We start from the raw sequence: 26,899 nt of genomic DNA, 5'->3' as shown, positions 1-26,899 counted from the left end.
CAATTGCCTCTGCATGTATCATCTCCCTGCATAATTTCAATACTGGTGTGAGTATTATCTAGACCACATAACATTTCCAGCATGAAGTAATAGCTACCCAGACAATTCTTAGCCACTTCCTTCAGAGACAACCGGCCTGGACCTAAGTCTAAAGCTCTTAATTAGTCATAAAAGGAGCCTCACAGTCTCACATGCATCCTCTGATCACCAACAGGAGGGACAAAATACATTTCCTGCAGTCATATTTTCACAAAGCCATCTTACTCTTGATAAATGGGAGTTACAGTATTCAGAGTCCTAAGCCATCATCAGAAAAGTATTTCTTCCTCCCCACAAAATCAGATTTGTACCTTTCGTTTTGAAGGCAAAGTTACATAACTTGCATACGTAAGGCCGAACATCAGTATGAGTGCGGATGTGTTTTTTGAGCATGCTTGGCTTCTTACAGCGAATCCCACATTCCTCACAAATATACTTTCCACGTCCACGTCCTCTGACATATACATAATCTTCATTTGACTTATACCTGTTTACAAAAGGGGAATCCAGTGTATTCAAATACTCTTAGCATGTTATATATCAAACTAAAAGCTAAGCACTACATGGAAAACTTTTATTGAGGGTATTTTACAATTATTCAATTTTACTTCTACAAAGCCTGGGAAATGTATGCAGTAAAATACCTGGAAGAACTTGATAATAGATTCAGAACTATAAACAAATGTAATTCTATATGGAATTCAAAATGGAATTGGCTCTGCTATTAAATGTTAATTTACAGACACAGGGTCTACAAATTTGGGGGCTTCCAGAAGCTCTAAAGAGGTGCAGACCTGTGCCTTATTGCTTTGGATTTTAGTATAGCCTTCAGTCAAGGAACATCCAAAAAGCATATGAATATAGTAGAATCATCATGCATCTTGAGTTAACATTACATCATGTAAAATGTACATGTGCACACACGGCTTTACATTTGCTAAAAGAAGTATAACTGATAATAGAATTCTTCATTGCAAGATTCTACTCTATTTTTACAATCCTGGCACCAGAGTGCATCAGAAATCTCTAGTGTACACAGGCTGAGCTCAGCTCACCAACTGTTGTCTGCAGATTTGATCTGCTCTTCCCAGGGACCATGAAACTGTACTGACGTGGAGTTTAAATTTCAACTGGCTTCTTGAAGGTACTGTTGCATAACGAAAACTAGAGATTCTATTTTTAATAAAATTTGCATGTATTTCCAGAAGGATTTCGCAGAGAGCTCTGAAAGGATATCTGAGGTCATCTACTTCAACCAAATCAGACAGGTGAGCAATCTTAGATATTTATTTGGATAATAAAGGGAAGAAACACATCGAATGCTCTACCACCCATTTTGTTTAGAACACAAAAACACATGATAGACAATAGAGAGCAGTTCTACTGAATAATTCAACAAACAGCATTACTTCTTAAATCACAGCTAGTTTAGAATTGTGGTTCTAATGTCATTATGCAAAGGTTTTTTTTTAATGTCTAAAGGTAAACGGACATGCAAAATGCTTTATTCACTGTACATTTACTTAAAGGAACTAGATATACAGTTTTATAAAGTCTCAGGAGGATTATAAACTGCTATTTCATCCTAGCGAATCCATCAAGAGGAATAAAAGAGAGTTCAGCTTTAATTGTCCAATTTATTGAAAGACTTTTTAAGGAAAAAAATCCATTCACACTCTTAAATATCAACTTTGCTATGGATGTTATTTAATCTTAGCATTATGTACACTTTGATAAGCTTCAATTGGGATAAGAGGTAAGTAGAATAAAAAATATGAATAATCAATTTTATGCATTTTGCTCCTTACAAGAATTGCATTTAAACTTGTTTTTCAAAATTCTTAAAGTTTATCTTTTATTTCACATTGTATGTTGTAATAAAATAGAACAAACCAAAAGATGCAAAGTATCTTTCACCTTTCAATTTTACTACTTTCTGTCCCTAACTAGATGACATTGCTTAAGGGGTATAGAATAAAACAATTTAACAGAAATTTTCTTCAAGAAATGATACTTCAACCTTACTGTAATCCATCATCATAGTTGCTAAGAAATGCACTTTATCTCCAAATAATATAATTTATCTCCAAAATCTTAGCTGATTAACTTGCTTCCAGAATGCAATTACAGTAAAATCCTATATAAGGGTATATCAGAAGAATCTGTACCAATAAAATATTTACCTTTAAACAGTTCTGTACACATTTGAATCTACTTGATAGGACATTTAATGGTTTTTGAAAAAATAATTAAAATATATGTTTAACTAAATTATTTAACTCACCAATTAGGTAACATAAGAAACATATACACTTAGAAAATCTGGTCAGTGATACCTTTTGTTCCCCCCTTTTAAGTTATCACCTTTGCAAGAAATAAAGAGGTGGTAACACACTGTTTGGAATGAACTCCTGGTTACTACCAGGTAGAAACTGGTTCACAGGTGAAGGAATGTAGGAACCTAGCTGATAACATGGGGCAAGGAAAGGAGGGGGAAGTGAAATATGGAACCAACCCATTTGGATCATGGAAACACAGCAATACAATGCTCACATACACCCTTCCACTGTCCTGGGTAGTGGAGGTGGGTTCCCAGCGCAGCCAGTAACTTGGAGGGTGGTGCTAATCTAGTGATCTGAGGACAGTGTTTGGAAGAATACTGCTGCATATACATGTTGATTGAGGTTAAGGGACTTTAAAGTCTCTGAGGAAAAAGAAAATTTATATATCTCTCATTTATGTTAAAAGATGAGGGCTCGTGACTATATTTAACTGTGGTTTTAGTGGTGAAAACATCAGCCATCCAAATAGGGCAAAATCTAAGGGAGAATCAACTACAACAATCTGTCTCCAACCTGGAAAAACCATGTGAGAGACTGATGTTTTATCTCACTGAACAGTCAAGTGCTTTACAGTCAAACAAATTATTTTGTCTTTCAAATATAATTGGAATGAACTCATGCTCACGAAAATATGTAAATTACAGATCTGTTGGAGAGATAAGGCTAATTACATCATAATCCCCCATATGTGGTTGAAGTACTTCAAAATTTCTGAAAATTGAAAGTATAATTCTGGGTTTTCCCTTCATGGGACTGGACTGAAGATATATATCTATCAGTATCTAAAACTAGATAGTACATATATATGTACTTTTTCTTAATCATGAAGATAACAAAATCATTGAAACTTATTACTTGAGTTCAGTTGGTTTAGAAGTCAACATTCAAAAAGAAATTCCTCAATACAGAGAAACTGTCACAGACCAGAGAAGATAGGGGACAACTGAATGTAGTGGCATCCTCACTTGGATCCCAGAACAGAAAAAAGACCCTGATAGAACTGGTGAAATCCCATGAAAGTCTGGAGCTTAGATAATATATAAGAAAACAAATGAATTAGTTTCTAGGATTCTATGAGTATACACAGTTTCATTTTTGTAAGCACAGAATAAAAATGTCCATTAATATAACACAAATGCCCCTAAAGCTAGCAAAGAATGTATGAACTTAAATGACACCAAGCGTCTGCCAATTTAGAAGATTTCATATTAAATTAGAGATGTGAAAATTGAAGACAAAGACTCAACCCATAAATATCAGGGATATGTCCATTAAAAGCAAGCCCTGAAAGTGCTCACTGCCTATTTTCAGCCAGACTTCAGAAGTGCAACTGGAAATGGGGCTGGCTTTGAGCTCCCACTCAGGGCAGATGCTATTTTTTGCATACAGACATACAGGGCCCTTTGCTTTGACTTACAGCTGAACAGTTTGCATTTGCACTTAGGTTTCCTTACCCTCCTTCAAAGATTTTAATTCGGATTGGCTCAGTTTGCTTGGATCCAATATCTTTATCTCCATGAAGCTCTCCTTTCCCTCTTTCTTTTAATATATTTCCCACTAGTTTCCTTTCTAGCTTGCTACCAAATAAAAAGGTTGCATCCGGTTTCATCTGTAGGACAGAAAGAGAATAATTTTGCATGCTTTTTTCCATGACACAGTTGTCCATACCTCCCACTTTCCCATCATCTCTCAAATAAGCCTAAATGCCATGCTAAAAGGACAGGGCTGGATACATAAAACAAGGGACACGAGGGATAACGTGGAAGAAGAATGGCAGTTTCCACCAAATAAACCCAACATTGTGAGAGCACACACACACACATGGCTAGCACTTGTTCTGTGCAACACTAATAAAGACTTAAAAGAGACTTGTTTTGAAGTAGCAATTAGAAAATCCTATAATAAGGGAGTCATCTCAAAAGTCATTGAAGAAAAAGAGTAACTGACAGAAGTGAAAATATATTCTTAAATCCTCTATTTGCTGCATTATTAATTTACCACAAATTACAAAATGCCTGCTTTTATATTTTTTATAGTTTTATATGTAAGTCATTCAAGTGTTTCTATAGGAACAAACCAGCCAATAACTTAGGAAAGTAAATTCTGAAAGAGAGACAGAAATCCCTGTAGTTGTGGAGGCTGAGGCAGGAGGATGGCAAGTTCAAAGCTAGCCTCAGCAGCTTAGTGAGGCCCTAAGCCACTTCAGAAGACCTCATTTCAAACTTAAAAGGGATGGGAATGTGGCTCAGTGGTTAAGCACCCCTGGGTTCAATCCCCAGTACCAAAAAAACAGATTTTAGTGACAAGTATTGCCAGAGAGAACAAGCCCTCTGCATCTGCCACCTTCAGTTCTAACCCCTTTCACGCCTACTTCCCAATCTCTTTTCAGCATCCACTCCCCACTTTACAGCCCCAAATCACAACTCCCAGAATTCTTCATGTCTAAAGTAAAGCAGATCAGCAAAGTCACTAACACAGAAGTCACTAACACTAGGAAGGGAAAAGGACCCACAGAAACTAGTCCTGGAGGGAGAATTCACAGCATCTGGATAAAGGAGATATTTTCCTTCTTTGAGACTTTCTCAAGGGCCCTGAGGTCCAAGTACAGCCAGTGGCTTTTCTACCTCTGGATAAGGCCAGTGTTGCTGCCCCAAAACTGATCTTAATTTCACTAGCATTTTTAGGCCTTCTGTCTTTCCCTGTGCACATTCTGCTCAGCAATCAGACTCACAGCACAAGTGCTCTCTAAAACAGCATCCATTACCTGTGCAAACTGTTTCCAAGCACTGGATGATGTCAGCTTGCCGGTTCCAGGCCTGTGCATAGCAGCCAGAGTATAAATTTCTGCAGTGATTTTTTGCTTGGACCTCAGAAGAGCCAGCGTGGTCTTGGTGTTCAAACCTGATGGGTTTGGGTTGCAGGAACTAATGCACCATGAAGCATAAACTGAGGATTTGAAAGTGGCCTGTTGCACAAAATTGGGTTTTGTATAATTCAAGAAGCACCAACTCACAGTAGTAGTTGTCCGCAGACTGGGGAACTGAATAATCTGCTGGAAATCTGCCACATCAGTGAAAAGAAGAGTCGAGTTTGCCACGTTTCCACTGGGGCCAGAGCCCATGTGGACCAGCATGCCAACAGGTAGCTTCTGGCCCTTCCCTTCCTCTTCCTGCTGACTGTCTCCGGTTGGCAGTGAAGAACTCTGAGGGCTCATGCTCATGTCCGATGCGGTCTCATCAATGTCTAATTCATCTGAAGAATCTCTGCTTTCTGAAGGCCCGCTGGACTTCTGCCCAGGAGCGGGGGCCCTGGAACCAGAGAGCATCTCCCTGCTGGGCGGGAATGGCTCCCTTGAGGGGCCGCCAACAGCTGGATGGTCTTGAGATGAAGAGGGCGACAGAGAGGAGAAGGACGATGACCTCGACTGCGAGCCGTCCTTTGGCTCAGAAGCACACCCTTGCCGGACCAACTGGGGCTTCTGCGGGCGGGAGAGGTCCTTCTTGATGTCGGAGTTGGTCAACTCCACAGCACTGAGCTCCTCCACAATCTGCCCATACATCTTTTCTTCTTTGACCCGTTTCTGCTGCTTCGTTTCCATGAAGAGCTCCAAGCTGCTGGCTGGAGAGAGCATCCGCTTGCTGCCTCCAAGGGAGGAGGCGCTGTCTGAGGTGGAAGGTAAACACAAGGGGATGGAAGATTCTAAGCCAAGGGGCAAGGTCTGAGGTACTTTCCAAAGGGGGTATTTTTCCAAGTCCACATGCTGCCCAAGCACCTGGGCAATATTGAACCCTATCCCTTGCATGGCTGCATTGGTTACCAGTGTTCTTTGGGTCATATTCTCATCAACTTTGCATATGACAATTGCAGGGCTGTTCTGCCCAAGAATCTGAGAAATGCTTGTGTACATGACACTTCCATAGGACGGAACGTGGGTCTGGATCCGAACAGGAACCACGGTGCCTGGTAGGGATTGCAAAGGACCAGTATTTGCCGACCCGAAATCTTCCTGAAGAACCTGTTCAGAGGGAGTATCAGTTGACTTGCTGCTCGGGTCCGAAGGAAACTTTGGAGGAAGGTTCTTTGAGTGTAGCCCTGATGTTCCTGAATAACAAGGGTAAGTCTGCTCTTTTGTGTGTGCATAATCAGCAGACTTCTTCCCAGTGTGTTCAGCAACGTGCTCCAAGGGATAGTTAGAATGAATTTCTGCCTGGAAAGAAGGTTTGCTGTAGCTCTTCTGAGGATGAGGAGCAAAGGGATGGGGGAAATGTGCCTGCCACCAGGGAGGTTGCTGAGCCGGTAAATGAACCATACAGACAGTGGGGTACTGAAACTGAAACAAGGCATTCTGGATGGGAGAAAATGGAATAGTCTCTTGATGTGGAAATAAGTGTGGCTGTTCAGGCAAGTGCTTGCTTGTCATGTAGGATGTAGGCTGAATCAAGGGGTTTCTCAAAGATTCCTGACTGTCCATGTGCATGATCTGTTGTTGGGCCAGGTGGAGTGGTCCTGAGCTCAACTGGGCACAAGGACCCACCACCTGCTTCCCTGGGTCATCTGGCGGAAGAGGCGGAAGCACAGAGGATGGCACGTGGTGCCATGCGGCCCTGAGGCCAGCATGCAGCTGCTCCATCTGCTCCTGTTTGACGCTGGGGTCCACGCCGGCCTCACCTTGGGCGATTTCTGGGGAGCCACTGAAGGAAGCCTGCCGCACCAAAAAGCATTTCTTCCTCTCCCGGGAGGGGGATAAGGTTGAGGCTGATGTTCCCGCTACAGGGGCATGGGACAGATTCCCATAATCAAATGATTTACTTCGAACCTCGGGGACTTCCGTTGGGTGGGGACAAGGCATCTGTTCTGAGGAGCAGCGTCGCATCTCTTTCTGGTGGTGATGGCCCGGAACAGACAATGAGTAAGAACCAGCAGGGACGGTCAAAAACTCGGAATGCTTCCCAAACTCATCCTGCTTGGGAGGGGCAGTAAACTTCACGGTTTCCTCTCTTTCGAAGGACATGGAAAAACTGGAGCTGTGGGACAAGTTGCTTTCTTGACTGGGGCTGCGCGAGAGGCCGGTGCCTGTGGATTCAAAGCTGGACTCCCCGGAGGAGTGCTCCATATCTGCCAGTCGCAGACGCTTCTTTTTGGGTGGCAACTTCTCCGCAGGGAGCTGAGAAAGGGTCTCGCTCCTCTGGGGCCACTGGAATTCCTCCACTGGCTTTTCCGGCTCTTTACTCTGGGCTTCTTTCTCCTTCTCTGGTTTATCCGGCTCCTCGGTGACTCGAATCTCAGGGACCTGGATGTTGTGCTGGCGAACCAACCGAGGCTGTGCGTGATAGGACGGCTGTGGCACCTGCGGGGTCGGGGCTGGCTTCCCCCCGCTTTCTGCATTATACCCAGGGGGTGCCCACTCTGGGCTCACGGGGGCTTCCGGAACCTCACTGTCACATGTCTCGGATGGGGAAGAGGCTTTGTCCTGTGTACCAGTCCCAAGTTCAGCTGACTCGGACCTTTCAAAGGAATTGGGCCGGCTCAGCGAGTTCGTGTGCTGAATCACGGAAATCACATTGCCAGGCGGTTTCCTGCCCCCTGGGTCTGACATCTTGTCAGGATCAGTGGCTGAAAGGGAATCCTCTGATCCCAGGGAGGGACTTCCAGAGTGCAGTTGGGGTCGACCCGGGTCAAAGCGCTCAGGGTGACCGAGTGAAGGGTTCTCGAGTCCAGCCATGGGAAATCCGCTCCTCACGCCCTCCTGCATGTGCAGTTTGGGGTCATATTCTGAAGCCATGATGCTCATGGGAGTACTGACGATGCTGCTGCAAATCATGGGGGTGTCCTCCTCATCTCCTACACTCTTCTCTTTGCGGCGTTTTCTGTTTTCACATGTGGTTCCAAACATGGTTGGCACTCCCTGCACTGGCACCGAGGAATCCATAAAATATTCTCCATGTTTTAAAGAACTGAAGCAGGAAATGTCCCTGTAGCTTTGCTTTGGTGTTTCAGGGTCTTCCCACTTCTTATAGGGTTTCCTGCAGGTATCATAGTCATACCCAACCCTGTCCCCAGGAACCAGTTTCTTTTCCTTGAGGGATGAGCTGGTGAGACTCTTGGACACCCTGCCAGGGTGCTCAGCCTCCATGTGCCCTTCCTGGACTGATGGCAGCTCAAACGCCGCTTGTCTTCTTAGCATGCGCTGAGGGGGTATGCCCACAGTGCCCGGGTAGAACACATCATCGGACCCTGTCATCCTTTCATCGAATGAGTGGCTTCCTCTCAAAGAAGGAGGAATACTTAAATTAGTTGCTGAAGAAGTTGGCATCGAGTTGCTTCTAATAAGCGGGGAAGAGTCTACAGGAGCTTCTAAGAGAACTGGGTTGCTGACTGGGAAATTTGCAGGATACAGTTTTCCTTCATTCCTGACCGATGACGGAATAGTGTGGGGTAGCCTGGACTCGCTGTTGAATTTCGTGGACTTCAGCAGGCTTGTTTGACTGGGTTCCACTTCCCCCTTGCTGGGGATCAGCTGTGAGACTGGATCTTCAAACATCTTGACGTCTAACCTGGTGTTTACATGAGGTAATGGTTCCATGATGCCCTTCCGTCCCATGGTGGCGCGCTCCTGACCTGTGGGTGTAACACTGAGTGTATTCCTCGGACTAAGCCGACAGTATTTTCCAAAGATGATTTCTTCATAAGACTTTGCATTGGTGTTGGGAGGGCTTATTTGCTGCTCTGCACTTTCTGAGCGAGAAAAGTAACCTGAATCAGTGCTTCCTTTACTGTGCGGGCTCAGAAGGTTGAGAGATGGCTCAGAATCTTGTCCTTTTTTCTCTGACAGTCTTAGTGCAAGTTTCTGTTTAACTGTATGAGAGTCATCAGCCTTAGTATTTAAAGATGGGTTTGGTAGCATATCAGAGCCAATATACTGAGAGCTTTCGTTAGGTAGCGGAATTCCACTTTTGGGGATAATCAAAATCGGCACCTTCATTGGACCTCCCAAAGACTCTTCTAGGGACCCATGGTAGCCACCTCTGCTAGCAATATCCAAGGGTGGGCCGGGGCTCATTTTGTCAGAAGTCTCAGCAAACAAAGAGCTCTCCTCATCTGTGTCTGTACTCTGTTCACCATCCGAATGTATTTCTGCTTCTACATCAATAAAACCAGCCTCCAAGTCCAATTTAGAGACAGCCGACTCTGTGAAAGGTACTAATCCTGCCTTAATTGCATGGGCATGTGACTTCCTGTGCTTGTACAAATTGCTCTTTGTCTTGAAAGAGAAACCACAAGGTATACATGGATATGGCCGCTCACCAGTGTGGGACCTGATGTGTTTTTTCAGAACGCTTGGTTTGGCACATGCTCTGCTGCAGTAAGGGCAAATGTATTTGCCGGGCTTTTTGGGTTTGTGCTCTTTCTTGTGAGCATCTTCTGCCTGTTCGAGACTTTTCTGGGAGTATTGGCTATAAGCAGGGTTCAGGCTTGAAATCTTTTTTCTAGGAAAACCACCACTGTGGCCATGTATAGGAAAAGGAAATAAGTCCTCGGAGGCGACCGATGGCAAAGGGCCAGGGAAAAGCCAGGGGGGGCCTTCTAGGCTCTGGTGTGGCTTGCCGCTGTGCATGACCCCCTGTGGCAATGAGTGCTGAGGGAAAGACAGTGAATGTTGGCATGAGTAGAGACTTGGACGGTGCGGTGGGTATTGCTTCTCTGTGACTTGCTGCACTGATTCGCTGGGTGAGGCCAGCTTCCCAGAACCAAACAGCTGTGCTGATGCTGTGTTTCCAATCTGCTCAGGATCAATTTGTGGTTGCCGCTGTCCTTCTTGACTGCCAAAAGTGCTCATCTTAATAATAGCCGATTGTTCCTGTCTCCATCTACCTGATGCTTTATCAGTTTCTCCAGACCTTGAGGTAGCTTTTTGTCCTAGAGCTGTGTCCCCAGTGTCCATTTTGTTGTGCCAGGTCTTAAGTGCTAGTTTGCCTGAAAGCCGTGCAGACTCATGGAGTGTCTCAATGCTGTGCTTTTTAAAGCTTGGGCGCTCTCATGTTCCAGGGTATCTGCAAGCTTGCTGACTGCCCCTTCTCTTTGGAACCTCCCACACCTACACCGTAGTCAATAGGCATCGGATGGGTATGTCCTTGTACCAGTCTATAACACAGTTCTTTCCATCATAGAAACGTCCATCCAAAAACTAAGTGCAAATCTACAAAGATTTCTTATGGCATCTGAATATTTTCAACTAGGATGAAACTAGGATGATTAATAGTCTGGAAGAAATTTTGCCCATCAACTATAGCAAAGTTCAATTGCCAGTTTCTCTAAAATAAAATGGCCTGAAGGGAAAAAGAGAGAGAGAGAGAGAGAGAGAGAGAGAGAGAGAGAGAGAGAGAGAGAGAGATTATTATAACAGCCATCAAATAAGAAACCAAAACCAATCCTCAATAATCATCCCGAAAGTAGACAAATTAAAAATGTTATTCATTCCAATGAATTAATTTTTATAGCTGTTACATTAATTTCACAATTAAAGGATGTTAATTTCAAATTTAGCATTATGTCACGAGCATTCATCTCTCTCATGTTTGAATTTTGGTCACCCTTTTATAAATGCTCCTTAAATTTACTTAGAATGAAGAATGGCAGTGTAGCTCAGTGGTACAGTGTGTGCTTAGCATGCAAAAGGTCTGGGTTCAATCAGTAGAAGAGAAAGAAAGAAAATAACATTTGAAGGAAAACTTATGTGTGTGTGTGTGTGTGTGTGTGTGTGTATTATTTTAGTTGTGGATGAACACAATACCTTTATTTTATTTATTTATTTGTATGTGGTGCTGAGAATTGAACGCAGTACCTCACATGTGCAAGGCAAGAGCTCCACCACTGACCTATAACTCTTTATAGCTTTTATTTAAGAAATTATAAGATTTTTTAAAAGTTTCATTAAAAATTTTTACACTATTCCTAACCAAGTTTTAAGGCTTGCATGAGAAAGTGTATTACTTATCTCTAAAAAGAGATCTATTTTATAGTTTATTATAAAACATATACTTGTATGTATTATAGTGCATAATATATATAGTACATATTAACCTAAAATGTATAATCATAAATATACAAAACCTGTTTTATGGTTTTATAAAATATATTAGTATAAAATATCCTATGTGCCATATTAATATAACATACCTATATGACATAATAACATGGGTTAGGAGGGCTAGATCAAGGATGGAAGAATTAAAGATTACCTCAGAACTCTGGAAAAAGCAGAGGAGTGCATCTAAACAAAACAATCATAAAACCTTCATAAAATGGAAAGCAAAGCCTATTTTTGGGATAGTTTAAAGACTGAAATGATTACCTGAATGGTTTAGAGTTCTCATGGGCATGATTGTCCTGACGCTTCCTGGGAACAAAACAAATGCAGTTAGGAAAAATTGTTATATTACACCATGATATTGCTAAATGCAAATACAAACTCCAATTTCCAGTTCATTATATAAAAGACACACAATATTATGTGCCCTAAAACAAAAACCAGGGACTGTCTTAGATGCACCATCTTGGAACAGCAAAACTCATATTCAGCAAGAAAAGTAACCACAATCAGTGCTTTCTTCACTGTGGGCTCAGAATCTTATCCAAAGAGGAAAAAATAATTAAAAAGCCATAGTAGTTCTATACCAACGGTGAATTATCTGAAATGGAAATCAAGAACTAGGAATAAATTTAACCAAAGGGGTGAAAGCTCTCTACAATAAATATTATAAAATGTAAAATGTGGATGAAGGAAATTAAAGAGATACAAAAACTTGGAAAGATAGTCCATGTTCATGGATTGGAAGAATCAATAGTATTAAACTGAACATACTACTCAAAGCAGTCTTCAGGTGCAATGCAATCCCTCTTGTTCTGTGACATTCTCCACAGAAATAGAAAAAGTAAACCTAAAGTTTATAGTTTATATGGAAACACAAAAAAGAAAGAATAGCTAAAAGCCATTTTGAGCAAAAGGAACGAGGCAAAGAGTCAAACACTATCTGAGTTCAAAATACACGACAAAGCTGTGGGTTGGTAAAGCAGAATAGTATTAGTGCGCATGCAACACAGAGACCAATGAAGAGAAAGGGGAGCCCAGAAGTGAACCCACACATCAATAGCACATAAATTTTTGGAGTTTTTTTGAGGGGGAGGATGCCAGGGATTGAACTGAGGGAAACTTGATCACTGAGACAACTCCCAGCCCTATTTTGTATTTTATTTAGGGACAAGGTCTCACTGCCTCACTAAGTTGCTGAGGCTGGCTTTGAACCCACGATCCTCCTGCTTCAGCCTCCCTTGCCAGCACATAGGGTTTTGACAAAAGTCTTAAGAATACAGAAGGGAAAAAGGATGGTCTTTTTAATACATGGTGCTGGATAAACTTGATATCCACGGGCAGAAGAATGGATCTAGACTACAACCTCTCACCAGTTATAAAAATCAATTCAAAATGACTTAAACATAAGACCTGAAGTTATGAAAATACTGGAGGGAAATATCAGGGAAATACTTCAAGACACTGGAATGGACAAGACTTTTTTGGAGAAGGATGCCCAAAGCACAAAAAACAAAGGCAAAAATAGGTTAATGGGATTGTATCAAATTAAAAAGCTTCTGCACAATGAAGGAAACAAATCAACAGAGTGAAGATACATTTACAAAGTGGGAAAATGTATTTTCAAGCAATACACCTGACAAGGATGACTTCCAGTCTAGATAAGGAATTCCAGAATATCCATAGCAGAAAAACAATCCAACTACTTGTATGGAAAAGCCATACAAATAGCCAACAGTTATATGAAAAATGCTCAACGTGACTAACCATCATGAAAATTAAAATACAAAACACAATGAGAACACCTCAACCCAGCAAGAATGTCTACTATTAAAAAAAAAAAAAAAACTAAAGATAACAAGTGCTGATGAGGATGTAGGGAAAAAGGAAGCCCTTGCACACTACTGGTAGGACTGCTAATTAGTAAGAGTATGGAGTTCCTCAAAAACTGAAAGTAGAACTACCATATGATTGAACAATACCAATACTGGGTATATATCCAAAGGAAATGAAATCAGTATGTCAAAGAAACCTCTGCACTTCCAAGTTCAGTACAACCCTATTCACAAGAGCCAAAAAATAGAAACAGAGTGTTTACCAACTGGTGAATATAAAAGAAACTGTGGTACACAATGGAATAGTACATAGCCAAAAAAGGAATGGAATTTTGTCCCTGCTACATCATGAATGGAACTGGAGATTACTATAGTAAATGAAATAAGCCAAACACAGAAAGAAAAGTACCACATGATCTCACTCATATGTGGAAAGCAAAAACATGTATCTCACAGAAGTCAAGAGTAGAATGGTGGTTAACAGGGGCTGGGAAGAAAAGGGCAAGGTGATCAATGACTGTTAACACAGGATACAAGAAAGAAATTTTGTATGCTTTTGTATAGTAGGGTGACTACAGATAATGATGGAGTACTGCATATTTCAAAAAGCTATTAGGATTTTGAAAGTTTTCATTATAGAGAACTGGCAAATGTATAACCTGATTGCAACGTTACACACGTGAATACATACTGAAACATTGCAGACTACTCCATTAATACGTAGAATTCTTGTTTTATGTGTCAATTAAAACAAATTAACTGAAAAATTTTAAAAGTCACAGAAATTGCTTCTAAGATATAAGACTATCAAAAGATCTTTTTTTTTCCCAAATGTGATTTGCCTAGTTCTAATTCTCTAGATAATAAAAAGTTGAGAATAAAAACTGGTTAATAAAAGGATGGCACCATGCAGATTCAGTGCAGATCCCCAAACAGTCAACACTTGCTCTTATTTCCATGGCAGGTTTGCTCCCTAACATGACAGTGAGGGAGGCGAGAGCAATGGGCATTCCCACAGGAACCCTGAGTCTTCTGGGTGAGAAATCAGTAGCTCCCAGATATCTGTGGCAAGACATCTGTAAGCAAAAGTTCCCTCTTCTAGGACCTATGAGGCACAATAGATTATAGAGCAGTTGTTGAAAAAATAAAATCACAAACAATTAATTTCAATTTGCTAAAGTTTCACTTCTGGAGTTTTAGATTTTCCCCAATAGAGATTTTTCCCAGCATGCCTCTGGTTGAAAAGTGATGGCCTCATAATATTCCAATGCAAATTTAATCTGTCAACTCCAGAAACAAAGTAACAAGAAAAAAGACAATACTGAGCCTAATGTGGTGGAATTTGTGTTTAATTAATGAAATATCTAGAGTTCACATGGACATGATTTTTGCTGGACTTTTGGAGGTGAATAACATCCTTTAAAGTGGAAGGAGTATATTCCTGATTCAAAAACAAACAAACAAACAAAAAAAAACCCACCGAGTTCTCAATTAGGACTCGGGTCTTGAACACAATAATTTCTAAGTTACTTTTCAGGTTTACTATTTTATTCCCATATTGATCTGGGTATGTGGTTTAAGTGCTAATGAAAGCTAAGCATCACTCATTGGAAAATTCAAAATTTTAAATGCTCTGAAATCTGAAACTCTTTGAGAATCATCATGATGCCTTGTCAATGATTCCCCACAGGATTCCACACCTAACCTCATGGGTCAGGTTGCAGCCAAAACACAGACACAAAGAAAAATATTATATAAAATTGGCCCCAAAGGGCTGGTCACAGTAGTGCATGCCATAATCCCAATGGCTCAAGAGGCTGAGGCAGGAGGATTGCAAGCTCAAAGCCAGCCTCAGCAAGTTAGTGAGGCTCTGAACAACTTAGCAAGACCCTGTCTCAAAATAAATAGTAAATAACAATGATTTTGAGAAAAGGCTGGGTATGTTATCTAAGTGGGTAAGTGCCCCTGGGTTTAATCCATGGTACAAAAAAAAAAATACCCCAAGGTATGTGAATAGGCTGTATATGAAACACAAATGAATTTCATGTTTTGGGTCCCTTTCCTGAGGTATAACATATATACAAATATTCCAGAAGCTGAAAAATTCAAAATCCAAAACACTCTGGTTTCAAGAATGTCTGGTAAGGGGCACCCAACCCATGGTAACAATAATGGCTATTATGTGCTATACATTTGCTCTGTGTTCAACACTTGGTCCTCAACACAGTCCTGGGTGAGAGGTATCATTGCATCCAAGTGACCCTTGAGGATGATGCTTGGGGAGGCCGTGTCAGAACCAGAATTTAACCCAAGTGGGGCTGATCTCTGAGCCTAGGAAGTCTCATCTCCATCCTCCCCTGTCTCATGACAACTTAAAATAATACATCTTCAATCATATTGTCCTATAGATAATTTCATTTAATGTCAACATTTGAAATGCCTTGACTTTTAAGGTGCTGAGGATTGCATAAGAATTTTGGAGTGGCCTCCAAATGCCACTTCCTAGAAATCAAAAAAGTTCATAATTTAAATACTGTTCAAAGCATATGTGCATAAGGAAAGCACCAACTGGACAATTCCTTGTGAGCAGATGATAAATTCTCATAAGAAACTATTTTCCTTTGGTTGAAAATCACCAGGCATGGTAGTATAGTAGTTGGTAATCACACCTACTAGGGAAGCTGAGTTATGAGGATTGCAGATTCAAGGCCAGCCTGGGCAATTTAGCAAGACCCTGTCTCTTAATTTAAAAAAAATAAAAATAAGGGCTAGAGATGATGTATCTCAGTGTTAGAATGACCCTGGACTCAATCCCTAGGCCTGAAATATATATGTATATGTATGTATATATATATATCCCACTTCCTATCTTTTGGTTGACACTATGTATAATTTTGTTTAGAGAAACTTCAAGTTAAATAAGGGCATAGAATTTTATTTTAAAACAAGACTAGAATAATATATTGAATAAATTGTTAAGCAGAATATAATGTTTTCATTTAGTCTTGCTGTAATACCTTTATAAATTAGATGTTTTAATGTATGTACTACAGTAATAAACTAAATCCATTACACCACAGACTGAACACACACACTTCTCACCCATTGAGTAATAAAGATGCACCAAATAAAATTCAAAGACAACAATATCTTCCTTTCAGAGAATGGACCAGTAAATGAAGAAAACTGACTTATGTGACTTTCAAAAGCATATATCTACTTGTCAGAACAAAACTTATCTAGAACATTAAGCTAATTGTTGTTGGCTTTAAGTTTTAGAAGAAGGCTAATCAGGAAAAGCCCTATGCAATGTTTTCTTAAAAACCAGTTTTCTAAGGTGAACATAAGGTGATCTTATACCATAACAGCATTGATTATCCAGAAAACCTGTAAGATTCAAAATTGAATCCTTGTAAAAAATAAGTGAATAAATAAAACTCAGTTATGCAAATAGCTTTTGTCAGGAAACCCTCTTCCTTGGAAATTGAAGTCAAGTAGAATTTCTAAGAAAAGTCTACCTGTGATGTCCCACCACTGACTTGGGAAACTAAATGACATTGCAGACAGTGATTCCTCCTCCTGGGTCTTTCAGGAATAGCTTTCCATCTGGAGGTCCCAGAAGTATGGGAACCCCTGGGATTCACATTCCTCTGAAAGCAGCCTCTAAGAATCATGCTAGGGAGCAGGATATCATTTTCACTTCACATGAACCATTTATATTAGGCTTTAAATATATCCAAAGATGCATTTTTTCTCAGTACACTACCATTGGGGAACCTTCACCTAAATGCTACCCATAAAAACCACTTCCTTCCTTGGAGTTTCAGAGACATATAGAGAAAGGTAGGTGGGAGAGAAAATGAGTTGATGGGTCCTTTTGGGAATTTATTGAACCTATTCATAAACCACTATAAATGTGGACCATTTCTATTTACCACTTATATACAGTTGCTTTATCTTGGAAACTGAAAAAAAAATATCTGCAATAGAAATCATGTGTGTCATAGATCTATTACTGTGTATTCTGTGTCTCTTTCTTTAAACCCAGGCAGGATTGGGCGTGTTCAAGTGTCTCTGCTGCTCTCCTCAATTTATAGGAAAAGAAATTCACCGTAAAAACATAAGGCTTTCGAAGTTTAATCTCAGGTTTGACAATAATGTCTTTTTTTTTTTTTTTTTTTTTTTGCTAAGTGACACTTATTACTAAGTTACCTAATTCTTCTAAAAATGACAAAAAAATAGTTTGTGCTTTATTATTAAAATGTACAAAAATACTTATAGACAGAAAAACATTTTTGTAAGTGGATTAGAAAAGAAATTCTACATTAAATGGATCACTGAAGAGATATTTTCATGGTCCTCAGGATATTATTACAAATCACCAAATAAACCACTGTATATTCCACAATTTTAATTTTCTCAATATTCATCTACTTTCTGCAGTAATGTGGTTAATTACACCTAAGTTATTTCTACATGATCATATCAACTCAATTCATTTTTCAGATTCTCAGTATGTTAAAAGCAAATCCCATTTTTTTCCCAATCGACTTATATGTTTAAAAAATGGAATATGAGAGCAATTCTCATGTGAAAAGAAAGGAGTTATCATTTTATTCACTGGGATTTCTTTTTATGGTAATCAAACCCACGAAAAGTCATTTTTGGCACCCATTGCCAGCAAAGGAGCAGTATTCCAAACACAGCTTCACATTCACATTAAAATTTTTCCCTAATATTTTTGAGTGGTATGAGGATAAAACTCAGGGTGATGACTTTTGGGTTTCCCACGGATGGTGCTATAGCCCATGGGTGTCTTGCAGTGGTGAAGTCAGGCAATGTCTAGCAGTCTCACCATCTTTCTCAGAGGTCAGTAGTCTTGAAAAAGATCTAGTTCAGGGGTAATAAAATTCAAGGACTGGAGCAGAAGAAAAGGAAATGATCCTTCATGGAAGAACTGCCTATTTCTAAAAGGGAGGCCTCTCCTTTGACCACTCTTGATAGCACCACTCAAATAAATATGGTACCCAGCTAAATCATTTCCTTGGAGAGGGGCCAGAAGCGAGGGCCCAGGAGCAGCCTCCTGCAGGGATCAGGATAGCAGCTGGGTGGGACTGGCAGTGAGGCAGGTTTGCTCTGCAGGCAAATAAAGATCCACAGTATCCAGGTTTGTCAATCTGGGATCTTTTCCTTAGAAAAACACTATCTCGGGGGGGGGGGGAGCCTTTACCACAGGAAATTAATCATTACTTGACTGGTGGCAAAAGTCAAGGGAGCATTAAATAATAACATCCTAAATAATAATGGAATAAACTCACTGGTGAACTTGCCTCCCTTCCTTGCAATATTTGAATAATAAGGCATTTCTTGAAATTAAAATGGTTGTTTGGTCAGTTATTTGAAGAATTTGGTGATATTACAAACAAAATATATGTCTTATGATAATATGTATCAAATGACATTTTGAATATATTCTTCCAAATGACCTATGGGTCAGTTATAAATTTTTTTAAGAGAGAGAGAGAGTTTTTTAATATTTATTTTTTAGTTTTCAGTGCATACAACATCTTTATTTTATTTTTATGTGGTGCTGAGGATTGAACCCAGTGCCCCGCGCATGCCAGGCGAGCGCGTTACCGCTTGAGCCACATCCCCAGCCCAGTTATAAAAATTTTTTATGGACCTGTACTTTTTATGAGAATCAAACCCAGTGCCTCACACATTCTAGGCAAGTACCCTACCGCTGAGCCATAACCCCAGCCCAGTTATAAAATATTTTGAGAAGAACAGGAGTGTGTCAGGATATCTCTGGCTCAATACTAAGAGCCCCACCACTCACTGGGACACGCAGGCTCACCGCTGCCCAGAGCACACGGGCTCAGAGGACACCGGAGGACGGGAAAAGGACCTTACCAAAAAAGTGTGCCTGGTGCCAGCATCCAACTGAATACAGACTTATTTCCACAGGATGATTTTTAAAAGGCACCTTCCTGAGAGCCAAATTCATTATAAATGCTTCTTTTAATAAAAATCCCCCTTAACCACCTCATTTCTTCCTAAAACGAGCAAGTTGCCAATAGGAGAACAAATACTGTCTATTACGTGAAACTCCGCCAAACAGTTCCGAGAACTTTTAGAGAAAAGCACAAACACTGTGATGATCACCCTCTAATGTGACACACTCAAAATCTAATTTGATATTTAAAGCCCTAATGGAACACTGAACTGTATTTTTCCACGTGGGCTGCGATTCGGACATCATTACTGAGCTTTTGTAGAGTTTGCAAATTTAATCAAGACATTTATGACATTTTGATTATAACATGCTGCTTTTAATATTTCGTCATAAATTTCTTTATAACTTTTTACAACTGATTGCACTTTTCTCAGGGCCTATTTTCCCATCATATCCAAAGTTATTATGGTAAGGATTACTTAGGATTTACTAAGCAGAATTTCACATGGAAATAAACTCGGCCAGAAAGAAATTTTCTCCAATGACAGAAGGTTAAGAAGGCTCTGATTAAAACTGTTCTATTGTGAAAAACAAAGTAAAACCAAACTTTCACGTTTTCCTCTCTGAATAGAACATGCACTATTTCCTCCCTGATTTGTTGACAAAATCAGTTTATATGCGTTCATGGTAGAGCAAAACTGCCTTAAGTTAAATGTAAAAACAACAGAAAAAAAACAATGAATTTTAGTTATTAACCTGTTATCCTCATATCAATAAACTGCATCACAACCGTCTTTGATTTCCAAGATGTCAACTCTCTCCATGGAACAAATGCACAACTTCTGGGGATCTGAAGGGTGAATAAGAAGATTTAAATGATGATGACACTTGTAATGAATTTATCAGGCATGCTTACTCTTCACCCCCCAAAACCTACTGCCTTTAGGAAAGAAAATTTGGGATTATATCTCCCAAGCATGTTTTTTTTTTTCAAGGAAAAATTTCCTTTCTTTTAACATACTGTAAATGTTTTGTATAAATAGTTGTATTAAAGGGGAATTTCCTGTAACAGCAAGAATGGATACAATGATAAAAATAATGCTGGAGTTAAAACTTAATGTCTTGGAACTAGAAATTATACCACTGCTGTCCCTGCTCACTCTTCTACCTTAATGCTGAGATTCATACATAGCTTCATCTGGAGCATCAGCAACAAAACTTCACAGTAAGATTCTCAGAACACCTTGTAGTAAATTCTTTTTTTTTTCAGCAGTTATGTTTTATGTTAAAATTAATTTCTTAATGAAAAGTCCAAAACTAAATAAAACAAAATCCTGAATCTCCACAAACTGTTAACTAATGAAGAGAAGGACTTTCTCATATCTGGAATTAATATTTATCCATGTCTAATGCAAAAAAAAGTGCATTGAAGATCAAAAACTACTTAATCAAGTAGTTTAATCAATCAACCATCTGAAGACGACTTAGTTCTTAATTTAAAGCCCCCCTCAATAAAACTGTACTATGCTACCCCTAAATAGTTTTATTGTATATTTGTTGTTTTTAAAAGATATTGCTTCTGATTCCTGACAAGTTATTTCCAAAACCCTTGTCAGAAGAACTAAAGTATTAAGACATGACAGTTAAAATGTGCCTTCCCTTAGGATCACTTCAGAGAGGCATTTGAAGTGCTAAAAGGAAGTAGTCTGTTTTCATATTCCTCCTCTTCTCTACACATCCCTGAAGTAGGGCTTTGGGACACCCTGTGCACTTGGAGACATGAATCATGTAGGCCCACTCGGTTCCTCAAAAGACACAAAAGGAGCCAAAATAGCTTCTGCAATTGAAGCAAGAATCACGTCAGCAACCAGATGAATGTGGGTGGTCAGATAAGATTCTGTTACTGCAAAGGGCAAATTATTAAGCAAACGCTGGGTTTATTTTCTTTTTAAAACTTTGTTCTTCTTGCCTCAAAACAGCCATTTACTAGCAGTCACAGAGACACCTGACAAGCTCCACTCTTCTCCAAATTAAAAGTTCCATCAACACCAAAGAACATGGTGGAGGAATAGTGATGGTCTCCAATAAAAAGGACACGAGGTTGTCTAAGATAATTAACTGCTTTTATATTTTAACACATCAAATATCTCTTTTTTAAAAAATAAAGTAGAAGTGCTTCTAGAGGAAAAATTAAAACTGCACCTTGGTAATACCACCTAAGCTAAGTAAAACATGTCATCCTTCAAAATCAATCAATCAATCAATCACTGAGCTATTTTGCATTCCAAACAAAATTCCCCCAAGACATAAATGGGCCAAGAATATAAAGAAACAGCTATTGATAAGGGGAAAAAACCTTGTAGTATGCAGTGATTGCATATGACTGATAATCCCATAGTCATTCAACTAGGTGGCAAGAAGGGAAAGAAACGGTTAATTCTCTGTTAGGTCAGTACCAAGAGTAGATGATCATTCCTGCCAATAGCCTCCATGGACCAGGGTGTAGGACACCTCTGCCACACCAGTTGAGACTGGGGCAATGTTTGCAGTTCTCACTCTTCATTTCCAGTCTTACTTTCTTGGACAATGGCTACTGGAAATGGGAACAACTCCTTTCATGACATTCTTGTACCTCTGAAATTTTAGATTATTGGAGATTCCCCTTTTTGCCCAATAAGAGAATTTTGAAAGTTGTTCAACAGACTTAAATTTGCATGGCTTAAAATTTGTGACCTCTTAATAAAGTCTGATTTTGTTTTGAAATATAAAAAAGCATCAATAATAATGTCATGCAATATCTTTTACTTTATAGTAGCTTCTACATAATTAGTGTGATTTTTTTAAAGCAAAGGTCCTTCTCCTAAAATTATGATCTATATTTGTTGGCAATAGAAGGTACTTATATTGCTTGAGCGGTTGCCCAGTGAAACTTTAGCTTCTTTCAAGATTCACCTAAGAGGCATATTAAGCCATTAAGTCATAACTTGTTTGCAGACAGTGGAAATGAACAATCTTACCAACAAAGATATTTTTAATCATCTATCTTCTACCTATTATTTGATCTGACTCTTGATTAGCTTAGTGATAATAACCTATGAATATCCAATAATAAATATCTAATGCCAAGGTTATTAGTTAGGGTTTCCTCTCTGTGACCAAAATAAAAATGACTTAGAGGTGGAAGGGTTTATTTTGAGCTTAGAGTTTCAGAGGTTGGATCCATCATCTGATGACTCCATGGTGGAGCATCACTGTGGAAGGGCTCAGCTCATGGCAGTCAGGAAGCAGAGGGAGGATGGGAGGATCCAGGGACAGAGTGTATCATTCCCAAAGGCATGCCTCCCCCACTTCACTCCCCACTTCTCCAGACACACCTTACCTACCCACATTTATACGTTAGATGAGAGTTATCACAATAAAAATAATATTCTTTGCATAAACTCTAGGAAAAAAACAATAAACAAGACTTGGAAAGAAGACATGACACCCATGTGTCTCAGTTAAGGGCAGTGGTGAGCATGACATGTTTGAAAGAGTGGATGGTGCTCTTTGGCCATTAGAGAAGGGACATTGCACTTTAGTTTCATAGTATAGAGCAGAGAAGATTCAAAAGTAGTGGCTAAAGATGGAAGAAGTGCACTAAAAGAGAAATGGATGTTGAAGACACACACCATCAATTTCACAAGCCTTTTGTAGAGACACATCTTTCCCCTCTATCAAAACAATAGCAACCAAAAAAGGCTCTAATGGCCCATTGTTCCACTTCGCAGTGACAAGACTGGCCAAGTAAGAGGAGACTGAAGGTGCTAGAGAAGGCAGGTGAGGGCAGGCTTGTACAGGAAGCATGCACACACACACACACACACACACACACACACACACACCTACACACACACACTCTGACCAATGTGATGATCATACTTTTATAAAGAGTTTCAATATGAAGAGAGGACTTGGGGATGGGGTTGGAATGTACAGAAGAAGAGAAAAGGTTAAAGAGATATGAATAGGGAAGGGGAAAAGTGGGGACTTTGGAACATGGGATAGTTTATTACTGAGACAGAGCAGAAGGGTTGGAATAGTCAAGATGGTACATGGGAAGAGGGTCTCCCCTTGAGTTTTCACAAGAGGAGTCTGGGCAAATGAATGCACACTAGGGAACTCTGCCATTTTGTGTGGGGTTCTGCTTCTAGAAATGGCAATAGACACATGTTTGGAAATATCATAATGTCTCCCATAAACATGTACAATTGTTTGTTAATTTAACAAATTTTAGAAGCTGGAGGTGTAGCTTAGTGGTTCAGTGTTCACCTAGCCTCCATGAGGCCCTGGGTTTGATCCCCAGAACCACAAAAACCATTTTTTTCAAATGATTCCTTTGGTCTACTGCTGTTTTTTTCTGGAACACAGAAAAGACAAAGTACTGGATAATTTAAAACTACTAAAAACAACATAAAAAGCAAGTACATGTACACTACTGATTGTTACCCAGGCTTCCTTAGTTAGGGTTATGACTATTTTATGACATTTTTAGATATTTATTGAATGCCTAATACATGCTAAAAACACGCTAGATTTACAAAATACAAGAAAGGAAAAGTCAAGCACAGTATTTAAGAGTTAAGAGTGAGACTTGTGTGAATAAATAAAGCCAACAAGGTGTTTTGACATGAACATAAACATAGCACAAGGCAGGATCCTACCTACAGAGTTAGAAAAGGCTTTACGAATGCAGTTACACTGAGCCAAATTTCTAAAAAAAACTACACACACTAATATCCAAGAGTAGACAGTTTTCAACATTAGCTATAGAGATAAATATACTGTCAAATGAAATAAATGTATAAGGCTGTCATTTGGTTTCTCTGTAGTGGTATCTACTTTATTTTCATGTGCTGGAACATTGGGTTCTTCAGGATGCTTGAAAGTAAGGTGTTCTAGTTAATCCAACTTTGAGGTTAGGTAAAGACCAGGAAGACAATAGTTTTTGCTTTACATCTGCTAGTGATTATATGTTCAAAAGTACATTAGCCATCTACTTGGGTTAATCACAGCCCACTGAACATAACGTGATCTTTCTTTGATGATTCGGGATTGTATAGTGCCCTCCAGCCCCATTCTACATCCTGGCTGTGCTCCCCTGGTCTTGGCAATGCCAGCTCTCTCCACATGTGTCCTCAGACACATGCCATGTTTCCCAACATCAGAGTTATTACTGAGGTTTGGTTTCTTGAACACATATTTGGCATCAAATAACTCATATATCAAGCTAATTTGTTTTGGAAGCAAATAAATAACTATGAACTTCAGTCACCATTTAATTTTTTGAGTTTATTGTAAATTAGAGGGAGTATTTCATAACAGTGAAAGAATTTAAAAATGGAATTCTGCTAATGATGGAAAAGGTGAGAACCAGAGAAGTCAAATGCTTGCTTAGGGACCCATAGCAAATCAGGATAGTTCTGGACCATAGCTTAGGTCTTCAATCTTCTAAGTCAGTTCTTTTCCTCTGTTCATGTTACTTCCTCTTATTAACATTTATAAGTCTCGTCCTATCACCGAAACCAACTGCATGAGTGAAAGAATGAAACCTGAAGAATAAATGACCTTGAACTTTTAATAAATAAAGACATTTATAATCTGTACTTTAAAGAGACAGAAGTTAACAATAGCGAAACACTAATGCTCCCTTGAATTATTTACCATTTTTTTTTACAGAAGATAAATATGAATTAAATAAAAACTTCATGTTCTTTCCAAAATAAATAAATGTTAGCAACATTTGGTGTCAAATAATCCAAGTTTTCAAATGGTACATTAGTTAGTATTCCCCAAACAAAGCCATGACTTAATACATGAGCAATTTTTAGCATCAGATGTTTTTTGTTATCAAGATTCTTATGCTCTTATAATAATAACAACATTAAAAACTTTTAAAGTTTATATTTTATGTAGAGTCATGAGATTACCTTCCCAAAAGCAAGGACAGTCTCTTCATCCACAGCCATGGGAACTAAGCTTCTGGGTTCATAATTGCAAATTTCCCCCAGCAGGCTGTATATAAGAAAATCTCATCTCCCCAGGTGCTTTAGCAGAACGGGGTGTACTACATTGCTTTGGCAAAAGGGCAGGGCTAAGTTGATGATGTTTAATACAATTTAAAATTCTCTTAGTAACAAGGTGGTGAATGCTTATAGTTCCCAGTTACTTGGGAGGCTAAGAGGGGGGATTGTTTGAGCCCAGAAGTTCAAGGCCAGCCTGGGCAACATAATGATACCCACCATTTCAAAAAACAAAATCATTTTTTGCCTTCTAATTTTTGATACATCATCCTGTTTTTCTTTTGCTTTCCTTTCCTTTCAATTCCGTCTATCCTACCCCTTAATCTTAGTATGGTAGGTAAATAACTACTTCCTCATCTTAAATATTTACTCTTAAACTAAATATTTGGAAGAATAGGGATGAAACCAAAGGAGGTTTATTTGACAGCATACCACAGTGAGAAGATTGGCACAACAAAGTCGTAACTCCAATGTATTGTTTTCTCAAGTTTTATCTTTTCTGGTGCTTATGTTTACTATTTGGTTGCTACTGGTACACAAAAATAATGTCATAGTTCCTTCTTCAGTTTTCTTTTTACTCCTGAGTGTGACAAGACTAGCAAAAAGAAAGACCAAGGTTAATTGTGGATTATGTAAAGACAGAGAATGGAGAAATTAAATTATGAAATGTGTGCTGCATTCATAAGTACTCCAAAACATGCTGATCCTGCCCAAAGAAAATCCATCTCTCAAGGAAAATGTCCCCTAACAATAGAAGAAATACCATAGCAAAGAAAGGATAGCTGAAAACTTAAATTGCATCTCATTAAATTGCTACAGATGATTCTCAGATGTGATGGAAATAAACTGTCTTTAGTCCCCTTATACTAGGTCTACATACAATAAAGATCCCTCAAAGAGAATCAATGCAAGGCTTAGGACATGTGCAATCCAGCCAGATTGGTTTTACCTAAATCTACTAACTATACTGCTGAAAGTATCAATTATGTTTCCTCTCTTGGTGATTCGTCCAGAGACTGAGGAAATTGGTTCTCCTGCCAGTGCAGAGATAAACAACCTCAGGAATCAAAGAACAAACCCTGATTGAACACTGCTCCAAGACCTATGAGGTGTAGAAGGCAATCAGATCCCATCCCTCAGGTCTTTAGAAATAGATATACGTGACCATTTCACATAGCAAATAACCAGAACATCAGTAGTTATCAAGCAAATAACCAAAACATCAGCAGTTATCAGAGTTTAAGAAACCATTTGATCAAAAAGGGATTCAAGAACCAGGTAAGAGAGACAGAGGTGAGTGACCTAAATGGAAGCCATGCTTTACCCAAAGGAAATAACCAGAAAAACTTTATAATTGCATGTGCTACCTGACTATTTAGGTAGTCATTGGCACTTTGATAATCTCTAAATGGTCTTAATTTTTTCAGGCTCATATTAGAATATATCATTGCCTACAAAGTTTCTAAAGTTAGAAAAACTTGTTTGAAGCAGGGTCTTTAAAAGATCTTATCGGGCAAATTCCATACAATTCAGATTTCCATCTGCTGGCCCACTTAACTCAAATTACACTTTTTCCC

The 26,899-nt window shown here is 39.3% G+C and overlaps 1 protein-coding gene across 16 annotated transcripts in view; it reads right to left on the bottom strand.

Annotated features, from left to right (window-relative positions):
• Positions 1-26,899, bottom strand: part of Hivep2 (HIVEP zinc finger 2) — a 179,597-nt gene that overhangs the window by 12,088 nt on the left and 140,610 nt on the right. For 12 of the 16 annotated variants that reach the window (XM_077802085.1, XM_026397625.2, XM_077802083.1 and 9 more), the window contains 5 exons: positions 20,017-20,110; positions 11,734-11,778; positions 5,146-10,708; positions 3,836-3,990; positions 351-526 (listed from right to left, as the gene is read on the bottom strand). In XM_077802085.1, coding sequence (XP_077658211.1) covers positions 351-526; positions 3,836-3,990; positions 5,146-10,323 — 5,509 coding nt within the window. In that variant the 5' untranslated portion in view covers positions 10,324-10,708; positions 11,734-11,778; positions 20,017-20,110. The remainder of the gene's footprint in view (positions 1-350; positions 527-3,835; positions 3,991-5,145; positions 10,709-11,733; positions 11,779-20,016; positions 20,111-26,899) is intronic. The other 4 variants (XM_026397630.2, XM_077802090.1, XM_026397629.2 and 1 more) reach the window with 1 other exon arrangement.

Source organism: Urocitellus parryii, chromosome 8 (assembly GCF_045843805.1).
Source record: "Urocitellus parryii isolate mUroPar1 chromosome 8, mUroPar1.hap1, whole genome shotgun sequence".
NCBI classification, from domain to species: Eukaryota; Metazoa; Chordata; class Mammalia; order Rodentia; family Sciuridae; genus Urocitellus; species Urocitellus parryii.
This window is presented reverse-complemented; position numbering and strand designations above follow the sequence as displayed.